Source organism: Amphiprion ocellaris, chromosome 16 (assembly GCF_022539595.1).
Source record: "Amphiprion ocellaris isolate individual 3 ecotype Okinawa chromosome 16, ASM2253959v1, whole genome shotgun sequence".
In the NCBI taxonomy this organism is placed as follows: Eukaryota; Metazoa; Chordata; class Actinopteri; family Pomacentridae; genus Amphiprion; species Amphiprion ocellaris.
Genome location: NC_072781.1, coordinates 23,921,753 through 23,942,751, shown reverse-complemented (window position 1 = coordinate 23,942,751; position 20,999 = coordinate 23,921,753). Strand labels below are relative to the sequence as shown.

General features: G+C 38.7%; 1 protein-coding gene across 1 annotated transcript in view; it reads left to right on the top strand.

The window, feature by feature from the left end:
* LOC111578243 (gamma-aminobutyric acid receptor subunit pi) overlaps positions 1-20,999 on the top strand; it is a 68,931-nt gene that overhangs the window by 11,056 nt on the left and 36,876 nt on the right. Inside the window, exon 2 of the mRNA XM_023284893.3 lies at positions 2,596-2,685. Coding sequence (XP_023140661.1) covers positions 2,633-2,685 — 53 coding nt within the window. The 5' untranslated portion in view covers positions 2,596-2,632. The remainder of the gene's footprint in view (positions 1-2,595; positions 2,686-20,999) is intronic.

Sequence of the window (20,999 nt, the reverse complement as noted above, 5' to 3'; positions counted from 1 at the left end):
TTATGAGATAGTTCAGCTGCTCACAAAGATGGCAAACATTAGTGAACAAGAAAAGCATTCAGAGAGCGCAGTACTCCACCAAGGCTGCTCAGTCATTGTATGATTTCTGATGGATTAGTCCTGATAAGTCTGCACCAGTCGATTTGTAGTAGGATCGCAATCACATCATCATCAGCAGTCAGCTGACGTAGCGTTCATTTGTAGTCATAGTTACAGTGCCGCTATTTCGCAGTAAGATACAGAAATCTTTAACAAATCCATGGATCCAGACTATATGCCACATCACTGCCAATGTTACGAGGGGCGGGGGTGGGACCCAGGTGCAGGCACAGATGTGACAGACAGGTGGCAACAGAAACAGGTCTTTATTAAAACAAAAACTAAACCAATACAGAAAGGGGAAAACAAACCAGGAGATAAACTAAACCAAATCTAGTTAACAGGGATAAACTAAACCAGACAACAAAACAATGTGCTTACAAAACCAGGGGAAACAGAACTAAGGGGGCAAAGCAGGTGGGCTCAGGGAATCCAGAAATTAGTGGGGGAACAAAACCAGGATCGGGGAAGCAGGAGAGTCCAAGGGGCTGAAGCAGATGAGGGGTTCACAGGGTTTGGTGTGGAAAACTAAATCCAAGGGGGGAAACAGAGTCTGTGGCAGGATGTGAGTCTATGATCCAGCAGGGAGTGAATGAAAGCACAGCGCTTAAATAGGTGGAGGTGAGGTGGAGAACAGGTGAATGGAGTGAACTGATTACTGCAGCTGATGTGCATTACAGCAATCAGCAAAGTGCAGGCAGGTGAGTGAGACAAGGAAGGCAGACAGACAGATGCAGAGACCGACAGACACAAACAGAGGGAGCCAGAGGGACAAGACAAGGACAGAGAGACAACAGGGAGAGAGAAGACAAGATGAGTGAGAAAAATACAAGAGACAGATGACAAAGACAGGAAGAAGGGAAAAGGAAGAAAAGAGGAAGAAGGAGAAAGAACAGCAGGGGCTAGAGCAGGATCATAACAGCCAAAGTCTAATCAGGTGGTCCTTGTATCATTTCTGATCTTTCCTGAAAATTTCAGGCAAATCTATTAGTCCGTTTGAGCCAATCGTCACATAACTCCACCGTGTTCCTTGGCGGAGTAAAAATGTATATATTGCATGCGATCCTGAATTGGGATCGCATGCAGTTTGTATATAACTTATATGCAATTTAGTGTAATGCATGACAGCTGAATGAGCTTATTAGTAGTGAGATAAAACTTCAAACATTCTTGCATCTCTGTCAGGATCAGTTATGTCATTTACTGCAGTACATCTAGCTGGGGTGAACACAAGGAGAGGGCAGGACTATGAAAAATCCAGTACTGACTATCTATCCATTCAAAATTTCATATTACCAGTTGCTTTTAAGGTATAATGTTGTGTTTTGTTACTGTACACATATTATAAATGTTGTTGTTTGTTTTATAAAACCAGCCAGTAATGATGCCACTTCCTACCTGCTACAGAAATATGCACTCTGTGTTATGCAACTGGATCTGTACCCAAAAATGTTATGTTACCACCTGCAGGTATTACTGTAGTAAATATCCACTCCGCTGCAAAGGCACTTTTAAGGCCACAGCCAAAGAAGTTTGCTTTCAACTTTACATTCAATATTTCCTGAGCCCAGCTTGGCGTCCACTGTGGAAGGGGCCTCGCTGGTTAAGTCACTCTGGTCTCTGATGCCTTTCTGTCTTCTTTCATCTTAAGACACTCAGAGAAAGTGAGTGCAGGGGGATATCGGAAACATAAGGACTCTCTCAGAAGGAATCTGCTTTATTACTTTTCACCCAAGTCTTAAGCTTCAAGCTAGACTTGGAGTTGGGGTGAAGTCATTAACGAGAGGTCATTATGCTGTTGAGAGAATGTGCTCGAGGCAGAACGTTGCTGCTGCTCGCTACTGTGTGATTTAGAAATACGTCAAGACAGTGTCTGTGGGAGAATCGGTGAAAGATAACCAAGGGGCAGAGAGAAACCACCATTACCTGGGTGACAGAAATCATCTGAGTGAAAAAATATTTGTGGAACTGTAGATTAAAAATAGGAAAAGGGGCACTTACCATCTGTGATGTCTGTCAGCTGAAGAAGTCACTGGTTCTGCACAAGTACTATCTTGCATCCCCACTGAGATGCATCCATCCATCCATTATCTATACACAGCTTAATCCTCATTAGGGTCACGGGGCGGCTGGAGTCTATTCGCTGACTTCGGGAGCAGACAGGAGACACCCTGGACAGGCCACCAGTCTATCACAGGGCTACATATAAAGACAAACAATCACGCTTGTATTCGCACCTATGAACAGTTTAGAATTACCAATTAACCTCAACATATTTTTGGACTGTGGGAGGACACCGAAGAACCTCCATGCAGAAAGATCCTGGGAAGGCAGGGATCTTCTACCTGCAAGGCAAAAGTGCTAACCACCAAGCCACTGTGTAGCCCCCGTTGAGATGCATAAAACAATATTTCAAAGCAAACATATTTTCCAAATCTACTACCATCAGCTGCATCACTTTAAATTATTTTTCTCTTTTGTGTACTCTCATTTCAGATAAACTCCACCTGGCATCTTCACTCTTTCAGCAGTCATGGCTCTCTTTCTATCTGGAGGGACTGTGTTCACCATCCTCCTCATTAGCAGGTAAGACCACATACAGAGGAAGAAATATAACCTCTGGGATCTACAAGCACAAAGCTGTCTTTACAGGCCAGGAGCAATATAAACTCATGTCAGATTCTAATTTGTAACTACGCCAAAGCTTTGCATACAGTGAGCTCAGGAGATAGAGAGGTCCTCAGTTGTGTCATTTTCTTGTGAACCATCAATACTCAATAACAACTCCCCATGCATCTGACAAGCAGCACTGGAATTTCATTGCCACGTAGATGATGCTGCGGAGCAGAACCAATGAGATCCAGCACCACATGCATCGCTTACTGCATACAATTGGTGTTATAATCCCTGCAGAGTTCACATGGAGAGAATGATGGGATGTTTTCGTGCACATTTGCCCGTTACCATGACAAGAAGCCTCTTCTGTTCTTACAGTGTATTCCCAAAGTGCAGAGTGCACTTTGCACATTGTAGATAACGCAAACCCTCTGTTTCTCTCACTGAATCCTGCTATAAGATGTTCTCTGTACAGTGGAGTATTTTCTTGCACAATCAGCTGTGGAATTGTGGGGTTGTAGAAGGTTCCCTGATGCCAAATTGCTACCAAATAGTACAAACACCTTATGCCAGAAGTGAATTGTTCAGGTATGAAATAAATTAAAGAGCACATATTCTGCTTTTTGCGTCTGTCCTTTGAGTTTGTTATAGCACTGTTGTGCATGTAATAGGTTTGTTAATGTACAGACCCTCAAGCCTACGGCAAAGAGTTATTCTCTCCCACAGAAAATACTGTCCCCCTGCCTGCCAGAAATACCTTTTTTGAAGTTCCTTGAAGGCCTTTCTTACATTACTTGTCTGCATCACCATGTAGCACATATGCCTAGCAGCTAGTTTGACAAATCTGCAAACAAAGAATGAGCAGCTTTCTCACCGGAGCTGCCTCTGATAGAGCTACACCGCTAATCTGTGCTTTTGATACATAAGTGTTAAAATGCTTTTGTTTTGCCAGCTGACCAATCACAGCAGACTGAGCTATTTGCAGGGAAGCTTTAGCAGAAATTTGTAATAAGTGCAAAAGAGAGAGAAAAAACATAGTCTTTGAAAATACAGCTCTTCTCCTGCTGTTTTTTCCTCTTAATTCTGTGTCCTAAGCCCCATGGCAACTTGCGCTCACAAAAGCCGTCAACGTACGAGATACTTCTCAGATAGCTCTCCGTCAAACTCATTGCACCAGCACATTGTACTTTGCTACTCTTTATATTATATTACCTGCTTAGGGAGAAAAGTTGCAACTGGAAAAGTCTCATGTTACAGACTACATTTACTAAAGCCTGGAAAAAACAAAGCCAAGAGGAGATACAGAAATCTGAGTTTCCTCTCTGACTATTGGAATTAGAACAGTGTGAAAGATTATATAATGATTGCCCAATGACACTAGAAAACCCTACGCACCATAGCTTTAAAAAGACAGGAGACAAAACTGAGCGTTTGCAGAAAGTGAATCAAAGGAGGTGCTAGCGATGTACAGCACAAGACAAATAATTATAAAACATTCTAGTGGATCATACTCCAAAATGCAAAATAAATAAAGGAATAAATAAAACTACAAACTTATGAATGCTATATACATTGCCTGTCCAAAAAAAAAAAAAAAAAAAAGTCATCACTTGGATTTGACTAAGCAAATAGGTAAGAGCCTTCCATTGGATAATTCCTGCAGTGATGAATATGTTTCAGCTGGCAACAACTTATTTAACCGTAGCTGATTCAATGAGGAGCAGTTCCGTGCAGAGACCTTTGGAGGGGCAGGTGCTCAAAGTTAAAAGGGGGCACATGGAGCAAGAATTTGAAACACCATTCAGAAACATACCTTACAACATAAAGTGCAGCAGTGGTGCAATGGTTAAGTCTCAGAACTACTGATCAGAAGGTCAGAGATTCAAACCCCTATCTGTGCTGTAGTGTATCTGTGACAAATTATTATTATTGTTATTATTATTATTATTTTGAAGTTGAATTTAGATCACCATTAGACACTGGACTGTTTAAGTGTGGCTACTCTTCCTGGAGTCCTTGCTTTTACATTTCATACCTTTTCCAGACATATACTGTATAGCCACGGATTTGCTCCATGGTGCTTGTCAAGTCCACCTCTCTTTCCCTCCAAAGGACGCGAGGACAACTCAATTCAAATTTCCAACTCAAACTTTTATTTTCCTTTAAGTTGGTTGGTCATGATATTTCAATAGGTTGTAAACCTTTAAAGACAGAAACAAAGTTTACATCATCAAACGCAGAACCAAAAAGTTGGCATATTAACCATTTAAATGAATCAATCACTTAAGCCTTTTAAATTGAAAAACAAATAATCAACATTTTAGCAAAGTTTAGTAAAGTTTAACATTTAACAGAACATACATATATATATATATATATATATATATATATATATATATATTTTTTTTTTTTTTTTAACTTTACTTAAACTCAAAATGAAATATCTTGATTCAACTCATTTGACATAAAATCAATGAAGTAAATGCTGCAGCTTTCATTAACCAGTCACACAGCAATTAACATAAACTTGATCATATTAAGAAACATTTCAAAATGCCAAGAAAGCAGATAAACCTTTCACCAACCATTGGCGTCTTCGAGTGAGCTTCCCCCAGTCCTTCCCAGGTGCTCTGAATCAGTGATGACTGATTAGGTGTCAAGCACCAGGTGTCAGGCACCGCTTTGCTGCTACCAGTGCATTCTGGGAAGTGTAGTATTTAGTCCCATGTCCTGAGATTCAGCTCAACAGTGCTGATTCATAATCTGCCCTTTACTATTCGTAGTGCTAATAATAAAGTAAAAAAAAAAATTAAATGATACAGAAATCATAAATAAAAAAAATTCAAAATTAAAAAAACAACTCTGACAAAAGGGCGCTTTGGGAATCAAGGGGCAAAAGGGCAGGTGCTTCCACTAAACAGCTGTGTAGCCCTAAGAAAACCACTGACGAGGCTAATCAGAAAAAAGAAAGGCTTCCGTTTGCTAGGGAGCATAAAGATTGGACTCTGGAGCAATGAAAAAAGGTCATGTGTTCTGATGAGTCCAGATTTACCCTGTTCCAAAGTGATGGGTGCATCAGGGTAAGAAGAGTAGAGGATGAAGTGATGCATTCATCATGTCTAGTGCCTACAAGCCTGTGGGGGTTAGGGTTATGATCTGGGGTTGGTCAGGTTCAGCAACATTATGTTCCCAAAGAATGAGATCAGCTGACTACCTGAATATACTGAATGACCAGGTCTTTCCATCAATGGAGTTTTTCTTCCCTGATGGCATGGACACGTTCCAAGATGGCAATGCCAGGATTCATGGGGCTCACATTGAGAATGAGTGGATCAGGGAGCATGAGACATCATTTTCACACATGGATTGACCTCCACAGAGTCCAGACTTCAGCCCCATTGAGAATCTTTGGGATGTGCTGGAGAAGATGATGTACAGCGGTCCGACTCTCCCATCATTAATACAAGATCTTGGCAGAAAATGAATGCAACTCTGGAAAGAAATAGATGCTGTAACATTGCAGAAGCTTATCGAAATGATGCCACAGTGAATGTGTGTCGTTCTCAGAGCTAAAGGCAGTTCACTGAAATATGTGTGTGATGAACATGAGTGTGCGACTTTTTTCTTTGGCCAGACAGTGTATATGTGCTCTTTAATTTCATAAACCTGTGAGCTTTAATAGAAAAGTAGATGTGAGAAACTGAGATCTGACTCCTCACCCAAGTCTACCCCGACTCATGTTATCTTCAGGTCAGGAAGGTTCCTTAAGGTATTACGAATAGCCGACTGATTCAAGGGGACTTGCTATCAGCTCTGATTTACATCATTATCTTTACATGAGAAAAATGTGTGTGCGTGTGTGTATACATATGTGTGTGTGTGTGTGTGCGTGTGTGTGTGTGTGTGTTGAAAAAATGAGTCTTAACAGCTGTTCCATAATTTGCAGGACCATGACAGAACTGCTATTGATTGGTTCTAGTAATGGATGATGGATTCTCGCACTACTTGGGTCTGGTTCAAACTAGTCTATTATTATCCAATCTATTTAGGCCATGTGTCGTCGGCTCCCTTTCAGATTAGGTCCCTTGTTTTCTTTTTTTGTGCTAGCAGCATGGTGAAAGGAAGATAGTGAACATGGAACATTAACATTCTTGCATTCGTGTCATGAGCATGTAAATATCCTGATGTTCACATGTCGCTCAAATGTCTTTGTGTCTAAGTCGAGCCTCAGTGAGCTTCCCATGGCTGCAGACTCTTACTGTATCTTATATAATGTATAATAATAGGAATCAAGAACACAGACAGAAGGCAGTCGCTGCAGACGAACCCGTTGTGCAGAACTTTGAAGCTGAAACATCACAAAAAGCCGTTCCAAGACTCAGCCATCACAGACTCCTATCTGAAATAGCATGCAGGTTTGTCCTGTGATGCTCGGCCTGCTTTGGCTTGTGTTACCATTTGCAACTGGAAAATAGAACAATGGAGCTTTTTCTGTGTTTCAGGGAAAGAATGTTCAGCCTGACACACTCCAACAAAATAATGTCTGGGCTTGCCAAAAAAAAAAAAAAAAAAAAGCAGATTAGTTTGCGTCAATCTTAATTAGTTATGGCAGCTTCTGACAGAATTATGTTCAGTCAAACTGCACTGAGTTACTGGAGTTAGCATTTGGTCAACAATCAAAGGTATGTTTAATTATGGTATGCCTTAATTATTGTCCTAACTGTCTGAAATTGTACAGGCATTCTAAAAACGGAGAAAACTAGAAGTTCTGAACTCAAGGTGAAGAAAAATAACATTTTCAAGTCAACTTCATTATCCACTTGAATTTATTTTTAAATCAACCAATGCAGAAAAGAAAAGTTTAAATTGTGAAAAAAATATTAGGTTGATGCAATTCCCAACAGTATTATGTCAACCCCACATATCAAAATAATATTTGCAAATTAAAAGGTTAATTCAGTCAATTTGATCTTTAAAAAAAAAAAAATCTCTTAAGCATGCCTTTATTGAAGTTGTGAGAACAGGTTACTTCATAAATTACATGAAACAATGGGGTGTTTTTCAAAATTCAAGTTAAATTTGACTTGACGCATTTCAGCATCAAACGCTTACATGTAAGGAGGACATACTTCCACTCAGACAACCAACTGTCCATAAATGATAAGCGTTAGGACAAGTTCCGCTCTTAGAAGGAGGTCAGGCTTTTTTTGCAAATCCATCTCTTCTTTTTGCACATTCCATATTCATGTTACACATGTACATTAATTTGAATAACTCATCATTTATTTTTCATAATAGGTTATTCTGTAATATTCAGGAGATGAGGAGTAATATATTTCTTATGTATAGAGAAAAATGGTCTTTTGCTATTTGACTTAAACCAAAATTAGGAACTTATTGTCTTATATAGGACAGATACAGTGTGGAACCTTATGTGAAGTATAATTTAACAAAAGACATAGATCCTTGCGTGCACAGTTACGCTCAGGAACATTAGCATTAGCTTTAGAGACTGGGAGGTTAGTGCTACTCCAGAGAAGGACAGCCTTTGTTTGCTGTGTAATTTAGGTGAAGTTGAGAATGAGGTTCATTTTATGTTTTCCTCTCCTGTATACAAAGATATCTTACTTTTCAGTAAGATGTCCTCTGTTTATTTTGATTTCTTTTGGTTGGTGGACCATGAAAAACTTATAAAAAAAACTTATAAACGTATATTGGTGTCTTGTAAACCCATGAGGGTTGGACATGCTTGTGTGCATGACACAAAGATAAAAAAAAAAAAAACCACTCATGAACATACGTGACAAAAGAGACTATTTTTGTTTTTAGATCTGTTTCATTGAGTGCTTGACAGACATAAATTAATCCTGAATACAAATGCAAACATGCAGTTCAGTATGTAATTGCTGTGACCTCCATGACATTGTGTATATGGAGACCCTGGAAGACTGATTTACTGTATTCTGCAGCCCATCAGCAAACCGCTTTGGTGCTCATCTCTGAAGCTTTGATAGCTTTAGTGTGATTAGGAAAGGCTGCTCGCCCTCCGCTGGCTGAATACAAATGAATTGCGAGCATTTCTATCAACATGCATTGCTACGTTATTGACCTAACAGCTTTATGAGGACACCCTGTGACCTTGACAGTGTTGAAACTGCCACGTCCCTCATCTCAGAGCAAACAAGGACCTCGTTACAGGTCACAAGCTACACAATATAAGCTCATAAAGGGTCATGAAAGTCACACATTCATTTAGCAGAAAAGGCTCATGGAGACTTGAATGGCCTGTTGTAAGTCTATGGGAAGATTGATGCTTTTCTTAATGTTGAGGATTCAGTGCACCACCAATGTAGCTCAGCCATAAGAAAACACCTGAGTGTCAATCCAGCCTCAGATATCTTCCTCATCTCATGTCCCTGTGGCTCTCACCAAAAACTGTGGCAGTAACGCAGCATTGTTTTTCTCCCCGAGTAAAAAGAACAAAGGAAGGAATTCAAGAGGAGATGCTGTGGATCATAGCTGAATTTGTTATTAAGAAAAAAATCAAGTCAACTGAGGCTGTCAGCCACAACGGGCATATAAAATATTTACTGATTGTTGACTAACATGACAGTGATACAGACCACACATGCGCTATGAAGACATTTTTTTCTTATTGTATTGATTCATCTGTTCTTATTTTGTTATGAGGTTAGTTTGGGATTCACAGTGAAATTATGTGAAACTAAACAACTGTACATGACATACCAACATCATGTTATCATGGGGGCTGTGGCTCTTTATACTCGGCATTGATTGGTTTGTGGTAACAAATTGCACTTTGGCAATTTTGACTAATCGGAGTAATCAACCCATTTTACTACTGCATTAATCACTTCATATGTACTGGCCCACAAAGCATTTTTACCATTAAAAACATCCATAAAACAGCAAATAAATCCTCTGAATCTGACAAACCATGTGAATAAATTGAAAGTGGATAAAGTCACAGCAGAACTCTGACACACAAAACAACACTCATGTTGTCTACAGAGCAGACAACCTTGTTCGTTCATTTTGTGTATGTTTAGCTCATTGTGGACGTTTGTAACGTTTGTATGTTTTATGATTTATGTGCCGTGCTGTTACAACATGGCAGTTTCTGATACCCAGCTTTAATGTGTTATGAATATTGTTGGTTCATCAGTGTTCCTGCAGGTGTTTCTGTGCTGAGATCAGCAGTGAACTCAGTCCGTCCTCAGCATATGTCCCCAGATTGTGAGAAAGTGCTTCATGCATTTACATAATCCAGTGCAGATGGCAGATATTACATGCTATAAACGGTTTCTATGTGCGCATGTGCGACTCACATCGGGTAGTGATGTACCTCACAGCGACAGGGTCTCTGGGTTTCACATGGTTTCTACAGGCTTTACAGAGAAAGATGCTAGTGTCCACTCATTGGCAAAGGATGGACTTTTTTCTTTTTTTTGTGTGTTTTCGAGCAGATTTCATTTGAATAAATGAGGTGCCCTCTTGTAATCCAGTATGTGGTTCTCCCCAATATAATCAATGCAGTAGCTGGATAATTAAGGTAACATTCTCTTTGTAAACATACAGAAACTACCATTTCTGGCCAACCTAGTCTCTCCAGACATATGAAAAATATATAATTGCCCCCTGACCTACAGAAAAGAATATGCTAAAAAGGTCTCACAGTTTTGCAGCCTTTCTTGTAAAACTAATATGTTTTTGCATTATTGACCAGCATAGCTAATAAATATTTTGTTGTGAGGCGACGTTGCCTTGGGACATTTTTATGTTTCCACAAGTATTTCATTAGAGTATGAACCTTCACAAATGGAAGTTTGATAATACTAAAAGACCAGGCTAAAAGTCCACGTCCCAGGGAAGAAGTCAGTATCCTCATCAGCTTGTGGTCCACACTCAACAGAAAAGAGAGAGCACTGTTTGTATTGTGGTGTAGAGTTAGTGCCACAATATAATGAAAAATGTCCACATCAGACTGCTTTTACAATTGAAGACAAAATTATTAGCACGCCCTTATGGAATTTTAGTTTAAAAAAACAAACAAAAAAAAAACTCCCAAGTGCTGTTAAACAGGTCGAGGAATTTCGAGGAATGCTTTTTCAAACATTCTGGTTTTATTTTGGATTTTTTATACTAACATTATTTTACTTTGCACACAGAAACAAAATGATTTAAAAAAAACAAAAACTACCAGGGTCAAAAGTATTAGCCTCCTAATGCTAACAGTCAACTGTGTTTCCTTGGTTGTTGTTATCTTGGTCTTCTGGAGGTAATTCTTCACCAGGAGCGACGTATGTTTTCTGTTGTTGTCATGTTGGAAGACAAAGCGACGACCCAGACCCAGTTTTGCATCTGAGTGCTTGAGGTTTTCTTTCAAAATCTACATATATCCTTCTTTCTTCATGATTCATTCAACCTTGACAAGATTCCCAGTGTGAGATACATTGAAGCATTCCCACAGCATAATACTGCCACCACCATGTCTAACTGAGGGGAGGGTGTTCTTTGAGTTACACCTCTACCTTCTTTCTGCAAACATAAGCAACATCTCTATGGCCAAAGTGCTCTATAATAATATTTTTTGTTTTCAACTGTACATAAAATGGGCAGTAAAAGTGTGTTACAGTTGACATTTCAAAGTATGTTTTTTATCCAGCTATGACATGCAGTAAGATGTTATTTTTAGGGCCACTGTTTCGCTATTTATAGATTAAATCATATTAGTCGTAAATAACAGATATTTGACTCATTGACTTATTTTACAGTTGAGTCATACTGAAACAGCTTTGCCCTGACCCATGCTGGACTCCCTGACCTGTCCACCTCCAACACTCAGCCTAAACTGGTGCTGGTCTGTCTGTCTGCAGCTCACCAAAATCATTCATGGTTCATAGTTGGTCAAAATGAGGCTAAAAGTGCCATTTTTCAACCACAATTGGACCAAACTCTGTGTAACAAGAGCCAAGCCAAATGTGACAACCATAACTGGGCCAGAGCTGGCTCACTTTTGGTGAGTCACTGCCAGAGCAAAGCCGAGAGCACCAACACTGAGCCAGCTACCTGTGTAGCACCCAGAAGCAGCTTCCACACAGTGGGAATGTAGCACACAGTGGATGTGCCACTCATAAACAGTTTAATAAAGAGTTTTTGAGTAAACTTTAACCATGCTCCACGGCCTTTTATGTGACGTACACTGCCGTTCAAAAGCTTGAGGTCACTTAGAAATGTCCTTATTTTTGAAAGAGAAGCAGTTTTTTTCAATGAATATAACATTGAATTAATCAGAAATACAGTGTAGACATTGTTAATGTGGTAAATGATTATTCTAGCGTGAAACGGCTTATTTTTAATGGAATATCTACATAGAGGTACAGAGGAACATTTCCAGTAACCATCATTCCTGTGTTCTAATGCTACATTGTGTTAGCTAATGGGGTTGAAAGGCTAATTATAAAACCCTTGTGCAATCATGTTAGCACATGAAGAAAGTGTGAGTTTTCATGGAAAACAACAGTAGTGTACATTCCGTATATTTGTATTTTGTATATTTTACATGAGTCCGTGGATACTCTGGAAACCCTTGTGCAGTTATGTTAGTACAGGAATAAAAGTAAGAATTTTCATGGAAAACATGAAATAGCCTGGGTGACTCCAATCTTTTGAATGATAGTGTACATTTACTCCTGTGAATAAAAAATACTATAAAACAAACAATACCATCCAAACTTGTTAAATGCAGTGTACCTCTCTTGAGATTTTAATGTGCACAGCTTCAACGTGGACAAATCGAAACCTCCATGTGCCTGCCATGCTTCGTTAGGCCATCTTAAACTGAAAAATTACTATTCAGGGGAAGGGTTTAGTCAAATATGTATAATCCACAATAAACTCAAGTCATGTCTTCGCTGCAACAGTGTCAGGAACAGATTTTTTCTGATTGTGTAACCAGAAGTAACTGTGTTCCTCTGGAAGTCATTTAAAAACCTGCATTTACAAATGCAGGCTGCAGCACCAAAGCAGTCAGGCTTGATTTCTTATTTAATCTCTCTCAATAGAGGCTTAACAATATAAAGTAGCACCATAATACTGTATATAAGCACCAATGGTTTCACGGTACTGGTTCCAGAAAAGCATGGATAACATTTTACCGAAGCCTATTACAGGCAGATTAAAGGCTTACACTATGCTTTTCTTGCTTTTACTGGAGATACAGGACTTATTCCTGTATAGACATACATTTTATGTCAGCTTTTTTTTATTGATTGTCACCGGAGAGATTAGTATACCCCTATGCTGGGATAATTACATGACGGGAATGTCTCAAACGGGAAACCACAAAAGGGGAACATCTCAGAGGTGCATGAGGAAGAGTAATTGACTTGAGAGAACAATGTACCGTGTATTTAGTTGTTCATATAACTGGTGAAATAAATTGTGTTTTGAGTATTATCTGTTTATATGAATATGTCATATGTATTGAAGGCAGACAGGTTTGAACTGAACTGTCAAGGTGTCCTGACGTGAGCCTCCTGCAGATCATATCAGACACTGAGACCAGATTTCAACAAGTGCTTTGACATGCTGATTTAGAAGAGTGATCTCCAATTGTACTGCTTGTGACAAGTTAATACTCGAGGCTGCTCACTGATGTCACTTCATTGATGTCAAGAGGCACCAAAATATAACACCACTGTTGTTTCAGAGTTCATGCCACAGAACATTTAAATCTTGACTGAAAGACAAAAAGACTTAAGGTTAGACTAAAGTTGTATACAAAGTGGCTTAGAACTACATATAGAATTGCTACAGTTATTGCAGTTGCTGCATTATAACCAATGTTACTATGGTCATTAGTTTGTCACCAGTTTTCCTACTGTATGATGACAGATTGGTTAAAAGTAGGTCTGCAGTTACTGAGAATATTGCCCAATTAAAACAAAACTAAAAAGGCATTTTTCAGTCTTTTGAGGCTGTGTTGTTAAACGGTTAGATTTTACACAGCTTTGAATTATGCTCCACTGATGTGAATTTGGTCCACAAGTCGACTATCTGTGTGTGTGGGAGGCAGACCAATAAAAAGATCCTTAACAGAGAATATTTTTCCTTTTTAAAAGCCCTCACTTTCCTCAGAGTTAAATAATGAGGCAATTGAAATTCCTTTAAACACTAAATCCACTTTTGCTACAACAGTTGTTGGTAATTGCCTTGCCTATGTGAAATCCATCATTTATCATTTTCTGCTAACTGGAAACCAGTTTTTCATTTTCATTACGTGTAATTATAGGTCCCCTATCTGGAATAATATCTTCTCTCTGTTGGATTTCTCTGTCATTCTCATTTCCACAGTATTTTGTCATGCTATCACTGTCATTTATGTTTTTCCTTCAGCAAGGAAATTTCTCACTGCAGACCTGATTATACAACAGCGCTAAATGTTTTAAACCACAGGGCTGCACATACTTATTGGCCTCTTTATTTCTGAGACAGCAGCTTGTCGTTATCTCGTTATCGACGCTGGGGAGTGATACAGCGATCTGTGAAATCACCACCGCTACGATTTGTGAAAGCTATTTTGTTGGTCGTTTCCACTGCAGGGACTTTCTCAGAGGATCAAGAGCCTTCTGATAAACTGGGGACTGAATTTAGCTCCTCTACTTAACAGGGTTGATGTGTTTTTCCAAGCCGAGCCTTCGTTAACAAAGGATTAATATTAAATTTGCATGAGGAGTTGACTTCGCTCCCTGCTGCAGATTTAACAATGTTTCCATACACAAGTGGAAGAGTCGGTTGAACTTTTTTAAACATAAAAATAATCAGAATTTTATGATTTTTCATCTGTAAAATTTGAACATGCTTAAATTTACGCTGCTAATTCTGTTACTGACATTTCCTCAAGGCCAATAGTGCCAAATCCATCCCAGATCTGATGTTTCTGTTAGACAATTCCATCTAGGCGGTTGCTGAAAGGTGTGTTTCTTTCCCGTATGAGACCAGAATTTGGTCTCATTACACCATACATTTGCAGTCACAATTTACTTTTTCTTTTTTCGTTTTTTAACCTACTCTTGATTCAGAGCTATTTTAGATGCCCAAACTTTGTCTTGTTTTTTGGCTGCAGTCGTCAAAAAGTCTATGCTGACCTTTCAGTGTATTACAATGAGATCAGATCAAGTAATTATTTACTAATCCTGCATGAAATTCTTGTGCCAGAAATTGCTCAGAAAAAATGACAATAACATGGACATGAACTAAGAGTAGCAAAAATTGTGTATATTTTTAAAGCATAAAATATTGATATTTGTCAAAAATATTTGTGAAATTGTAGCTTGATATATTGAATATATTCTGCATGTAATGTTGCTTCCTGTCACTGCAGACTTCACATATTCAGCTAAATGCATGCCTTTGTTTCTAATTTATTCTAGTTTAATCTGAGCTTAATTGTGATTACAAAATGTAGCATACTTATTGATAATCTATCATGCACTGCTGTTAACTTTTGCTCCTTAAAAGGGTTATTTCATCTCAAATCATTGTCTTCACCTTTCCAGATTTGTCTGCTGCAGCTTTATCTGTAATTGTTTCATTTTTGAAAATCATTACCTATATCTATCCATTTGTTATCCCAAAATCTACCTAAAATTGTTTTCTGTGGTATTTCTTCATAAGTGTTCCAAGCTGGATCCTTTGCCTCTTTTCTCTTTCACGGACAAACTTTTTGTCAGTTGAACTTTTTGTTGTTTTCCTAGTTACAATTAGGTGCTCTGTAATTACAGACTGAATTACATCCAGAAGTGATCTTTCTTCATTTCTTTTTTAAATGAGTGAAGCATTATAATATTGAACTGCATTTAAACTGGCAGGAGTTGGTTGGAGCAGAGGCCTAAAGCACAAAGTGCACATGGTTAAGGTTTATAAAAGACTGATTAAATGTAAATAAACCTGAGTTGCAAGTCATTGTGGACTTTTCCTCTATTAAATTAGACCACAATCTCTCCATTGCCTGAGGGCTCATACATAACCATTAAAAGGTTTTATGAAGCTGTTGTGCAGAGCTGGTCCTGACCTCCCTGAGGACCCTCAGCAAACTTCTGCTAAGGGCCCATCCGACCTGACCTGTGAGCCATGTAAACCATTTGCCACACAGTCAAACCTGCACCACAGTGGTCCCACTGCAATTCATTTCAAACAGTTTACTCCATCTGTTGCTCCTAAGAATAAGTACATCTACACAGAACAGAATGAGGTTTAAACAAGCATTTTTACTGATGCAGCATCTACAAATTTAAGTATAGCAATTTAAGATTGTAGATTACATTGCAAAAAATGTACGTTGATCAGCTGCACCAGGCCCATTCAGACTGAATCCCCCAGAAATTACTGTTTATAAAATGCCTTTGAGGAGTGCCATCTTGCCTATACATTGACTCGTCTGGTCCCCACAGATGTTGCTGCTGGAAAGCATAAGTTTCATTTCGAGTTTCACATACAATGCCTGTCCAAGCACAATGCAGTTTTATAAATACCCTTGCCCTTTGGCATTTATCAAACATAATAAAAAGTTGTGTTTCACACTTACTTTTATAAGTCACAAAGTCACAGTATGATCCTGAAAGTGGCCTCAAGCAAGATGCAGAGACCAAGAGATGCACTGCCCAGCTAGGTTAGCGAGACGGACAGACAAGACGGAGATGCACTTGCAAGCCAGCACATCAACTCAACGTCACCCTTATTCACTGACGTCAAACTCAAAGAGGATAGAACACAAGATTGCCTGATTGATGTTCCTGCAATTCATTGCCATGGGCTTGTTTTTCTTTCTTTTCTTAACCTGCAACATTGACACCCACTTGCTTAATTTTCAGGACCTTACGCAACTTGCATAGTGAGCCATCTGTTTATGAGGAGGTGCACAGTACTAGAATTCATGATCCTAAATTTACCCCATGAGGCTACTTATTTCACTCTGTTTGTGTCAGGGTTACCAGGGTCAAAAGAAGACTTCACACTGAGACTTAAATTGTGTTGTTGGAGGGCTAGCAATGTCCGTGGTTGTGTAACAGGACTCCAGACCATTATAAGATATTAATAGCAGAGGTGTCAATGATGTATCATCAGTGCAAGGCTGTACCATGACAGAAATATAAAGAGAATGGTTTGACATGTCATAGAGGTCATGGAGACATGACAGTTATGGAGATATTTTTTGAAAGACTGTCATTGCCAATAGTAGGTGATGTTACTTTGTTGGCTGCAAGAGAGGATGACACTGGACAGAGTCTGTGGAACTGTGGGAACTACTGTGTGAAAATATGTGAATAAAATCATGAAATCTAAAACACTATTCTGTAACCTGGTAGGTTGGGATGGTGAAAAAATAGAAAGCTGATGAGCAAGAAAACTGGCGAATGCCACCAATTCAGTTAAAGCAACTTGACAATTAAAGACTCTCTCTGGAACAAAGCAAGTTATTTACTTTGTTAACATGTTCATATTGTGTTTCTTTTATCATAGAAGACATATCATGAGCAAAATAAGAACTAATTGCCATCATAACATCATCATAGCAATTCCACTTTGAAGCTCTAGTGTACTGATGACAGTCTTAAAGACATGGATTTTTCTAGGGGTTTCATACAGATCTAGGGATACCAATCTTGTCCACCTGCAGAGTGGAGCTTTCCATATCATTCTTCTTCTTCAGAATCCATTTTGGTTCATAGATGGCCAAAATTAGTCCAATAGTACTACTTTCCATTGTCTAGCTTAGAGTAATTTTACTCTGAGTTGAGGAAGAGGCAGGGACTTTGTAGAACCACAAGGGTTAATTTTCATGAAAAAAATCTAGATGTGTAAGTTTGATACTCAGAGTAGTTTCACCAATGGCTGAACACAAACTTTAAGAATGAATCTGTTCACATGGAATGTAGTCTGAATTTATTTGCAAATTCTGATACCATACTTTTTTTTTGTATTTACACGTTTAACAACTTTTATTGAGTATCCACGGACTCATGTAAAATATACGGAATATACACTGTTGTTTTTCCCTGAAAACTCACACTTTTATTCATGTGCTAACATGATTGTACAAGGGTTTTCTAATCATCAATTAGCCTTTCAACATCATTAGCTAACACAATGTAGCATTAGAACACAGGAGTGATGGTTGCTGGAAATGTTCCTCTGTATCTCTATGTAGATATTCCATTAAAAATCAGCCATTTCCAGCTAGAATAATCATTTACCACATTAACAATGTCTATACTGGATTTCTGATTAATTTATTGTTATCTTCATCGAAAAACTGGTTTTCTTTCAAAAACAAAGACATTTCTAAGTGACCCCAAACTTTTCAACAGTAGTGTACATGTCCAAAATCCCAAGAGATAGTCAGTAGTGAAACTTTGCTATTCCTTTGTGAGGGGGTTAGATTTTAATTTTCTCTAGTTTAAGAAAGTACATAATGTCCCTTATCCACCTTGTAAAACTGGGAGGAGGTTGCTTCTTCCTCCTTCCAGCAGAGCAGAATAATCCTTCTTGCATTCAAAGACATTGCAGACCTTTCTGGTAATATGGCAATTTTGTGGCAACGCACCAAATATGGCATAGATAGGGCTGGGTGAAATTACCATTCCATAATTCTTTGTATATACGTCAATGATGACGTCAAAAATGTTGAGCCAGAATGTGTGGAGTCATGAGCAAGACTAGAACATGTGAATATGGTCTGCAGGTTGGCCTTTACAGTGAGGACAAGAGGGGTTTGTGTTGGGATATATGTTCGGCAATCTCACATTTGTTAGGTGGGCACACAGCGCTATCTTAAGTTGAATTAAACCATGAAGTGCACATGGGGAGGATTTATGAATTAGTCTAAGAGATGTACCCCATATATTGTCACTTCATTCTTTACCCAAGTCAGTTTCCCATTGTCTCCTAATTCCGTCAAGCGAAGGTGGAGAGATGTTGTAAATAAATTTATATAAAGTTGATATTAGACTTCTGCTGACTGGAGAGAATGACAGGATACAGTCTATAACTTCATCATTTGGTAGGTCTGGGAAAGAACTGAAGGATTTCTGGACATAGTGTCTAACTCGCAGGTATTTAAATCAAACATTTGCGATAATTGCGAAAACAAGGTGAACTTGCTCTCTACAGAGAGATCCTGAACAAATTTAATGCCCTTTTTAGACCATATTAAAAAGGAAGTTTATTTGCAAATTCTCTGCAGCACTGTCTGGTGATCAGGTTCCATCCTCCTAGGCATCATCACAACCCAATATGGGAAATTAAATATCCTTTCTAACTAAATTAATTGCCAACCCTGTGAAAGAAATCCTAATTAACAAAAACACAATTAACTCCACAAGAGTACCTCACAGTTGCTAATTGGAATTAAATAGAACCAAGCGAATTCAAGTTAATTTGATTTATACACCCAATATGGCAAATTCACACTCCTGCCTCAAAGTCTGTACAGTGATGCCCACTTTCTTTAGACCTTGAGTTTGGATACAAAAAAATAAATCTTCCACAAACCCTTTAACAGGAAAAAAAATGGAAGAAGCATCGACGTTAAGACAAAGGAAAGATCTCTTCCAGTAGATGTGTTTATAGAAAATACAACATAGAAGGTGCACATTGTAGAGAAGATGACCAAATTCTAGATTACAAACACAAGAAGATTATAATCTTGGAGGATTTTTTATCAACACTAAGGTTTTCAGTTCTTCCACAGATTGTTGATGGGATTCAGGTCTGCACTGTTTCCAATCATCGTCTTCTTGTAATATCCAATGCTACTTGAGGCCAAGTTTTTCTGCAGGTTGAGTGATGTTTTCCTCCACAATTTCAATGTTGTCCTCTTTTTTCATGGTGCTGTTTACTTTGACAAGGTTGCCTGAGGTGTGCTTACTGAAAACCACACCACATTTCCTCTACCATGTCTGACAGTGGGGATGGTGTTCTTGGGCTTGAATGCTTCTTTGTTGTTTCACCAAACGCATGCTATGTTCCTGTGTCCGAACACGTCTATTTCCATCTCATCCAGCCACACAACTGGTGACCAAAGCCTTCTTCTTTGCCAGGGCTAGCTTTTGTGTGTCTGTCTTAGAGAAGTGGGGTCCTCCTTGTTGGGTGACCACTGGGACCAGCCTTGTTCAGTGTCTGCTGAAGTGTCTGTCTTAAAATGTTGGTACCAGAGTTGCTCAGAATCATCAGGATGATCTTGGTGTTCATTCTTGAATTCTTTGTGGCCCCTCACACTACCATTCTTGCCAGGTCAGGGGTCACTTTTGGCTTCTTACCACATCCTTTAAGATTTCTCAGTGTGGGACTCCTTGCACATTTCGATTCAACTTTGCGCTGTGGCCACTTTGACTTGAAAACACTTAAATATGGCTTTATAGTCTTTCCCAGTCTTGTGAGCATTCACAATGTGCAGCTCTCACTCAGTGAAGGAACTGAACAATGAACATGTCAGCTTGCCATTGACTTGTAACTGCCCAGAGAACTACTTCATTAGCAGCTCTCAGTTCTTCCACATGGTTGAAATTACCAACACTATTTGGACTAGTATGGAAGCTGTGTTTTCCCAAAAAGTTTCTTGAATAATTTTGGACAAGGTATAAAAATGTGAAGTGTTCAAATGAATCATTAACATCGCTGACACACAATTTGACCACCATCTTTTAAATGTTTGTCATTTCCAGCAGGAAGAAATCCTATTAAATCAAAAGCTGTTTTGGGTATGAATAATTTTAGGATTAATTGAAAGATCAAATTCAAGTCTAGCAGAGGAAAACACCCACACAGAGGGAGAGAGACAAGGACAACATGAAAAAGATTAGAGATAAATTCTTAAGTGTAGTTAATTCCAATTATTATCATGATTATATTTGACATTGAACAAGTAAAGATTACATGTCAAAAATAGAGCTACAGCATATTGGTACTCATAGGAACATAGTATATATAGTTTTGACATGACATGAACATCACTTTTTCAATTTAACTTTATTTCAGCTTCACCACTTCAGTATCACTTTACCGCATTAACAGTTTGGTAAATGTAGACTTTCGAATAAACATATCATGTAGTCTAATCCAGCTCCACATTTCTGACTGTATAGACAATGATTTTTTTAAAAAAGTATCTGATGTCTTAATAGAGGCCAGCGCTCCATCTCTTTCAGACAGCAATAAATAAATCTGCCAAGTTGTCACTTATTACCTGACAGCTGCCACTG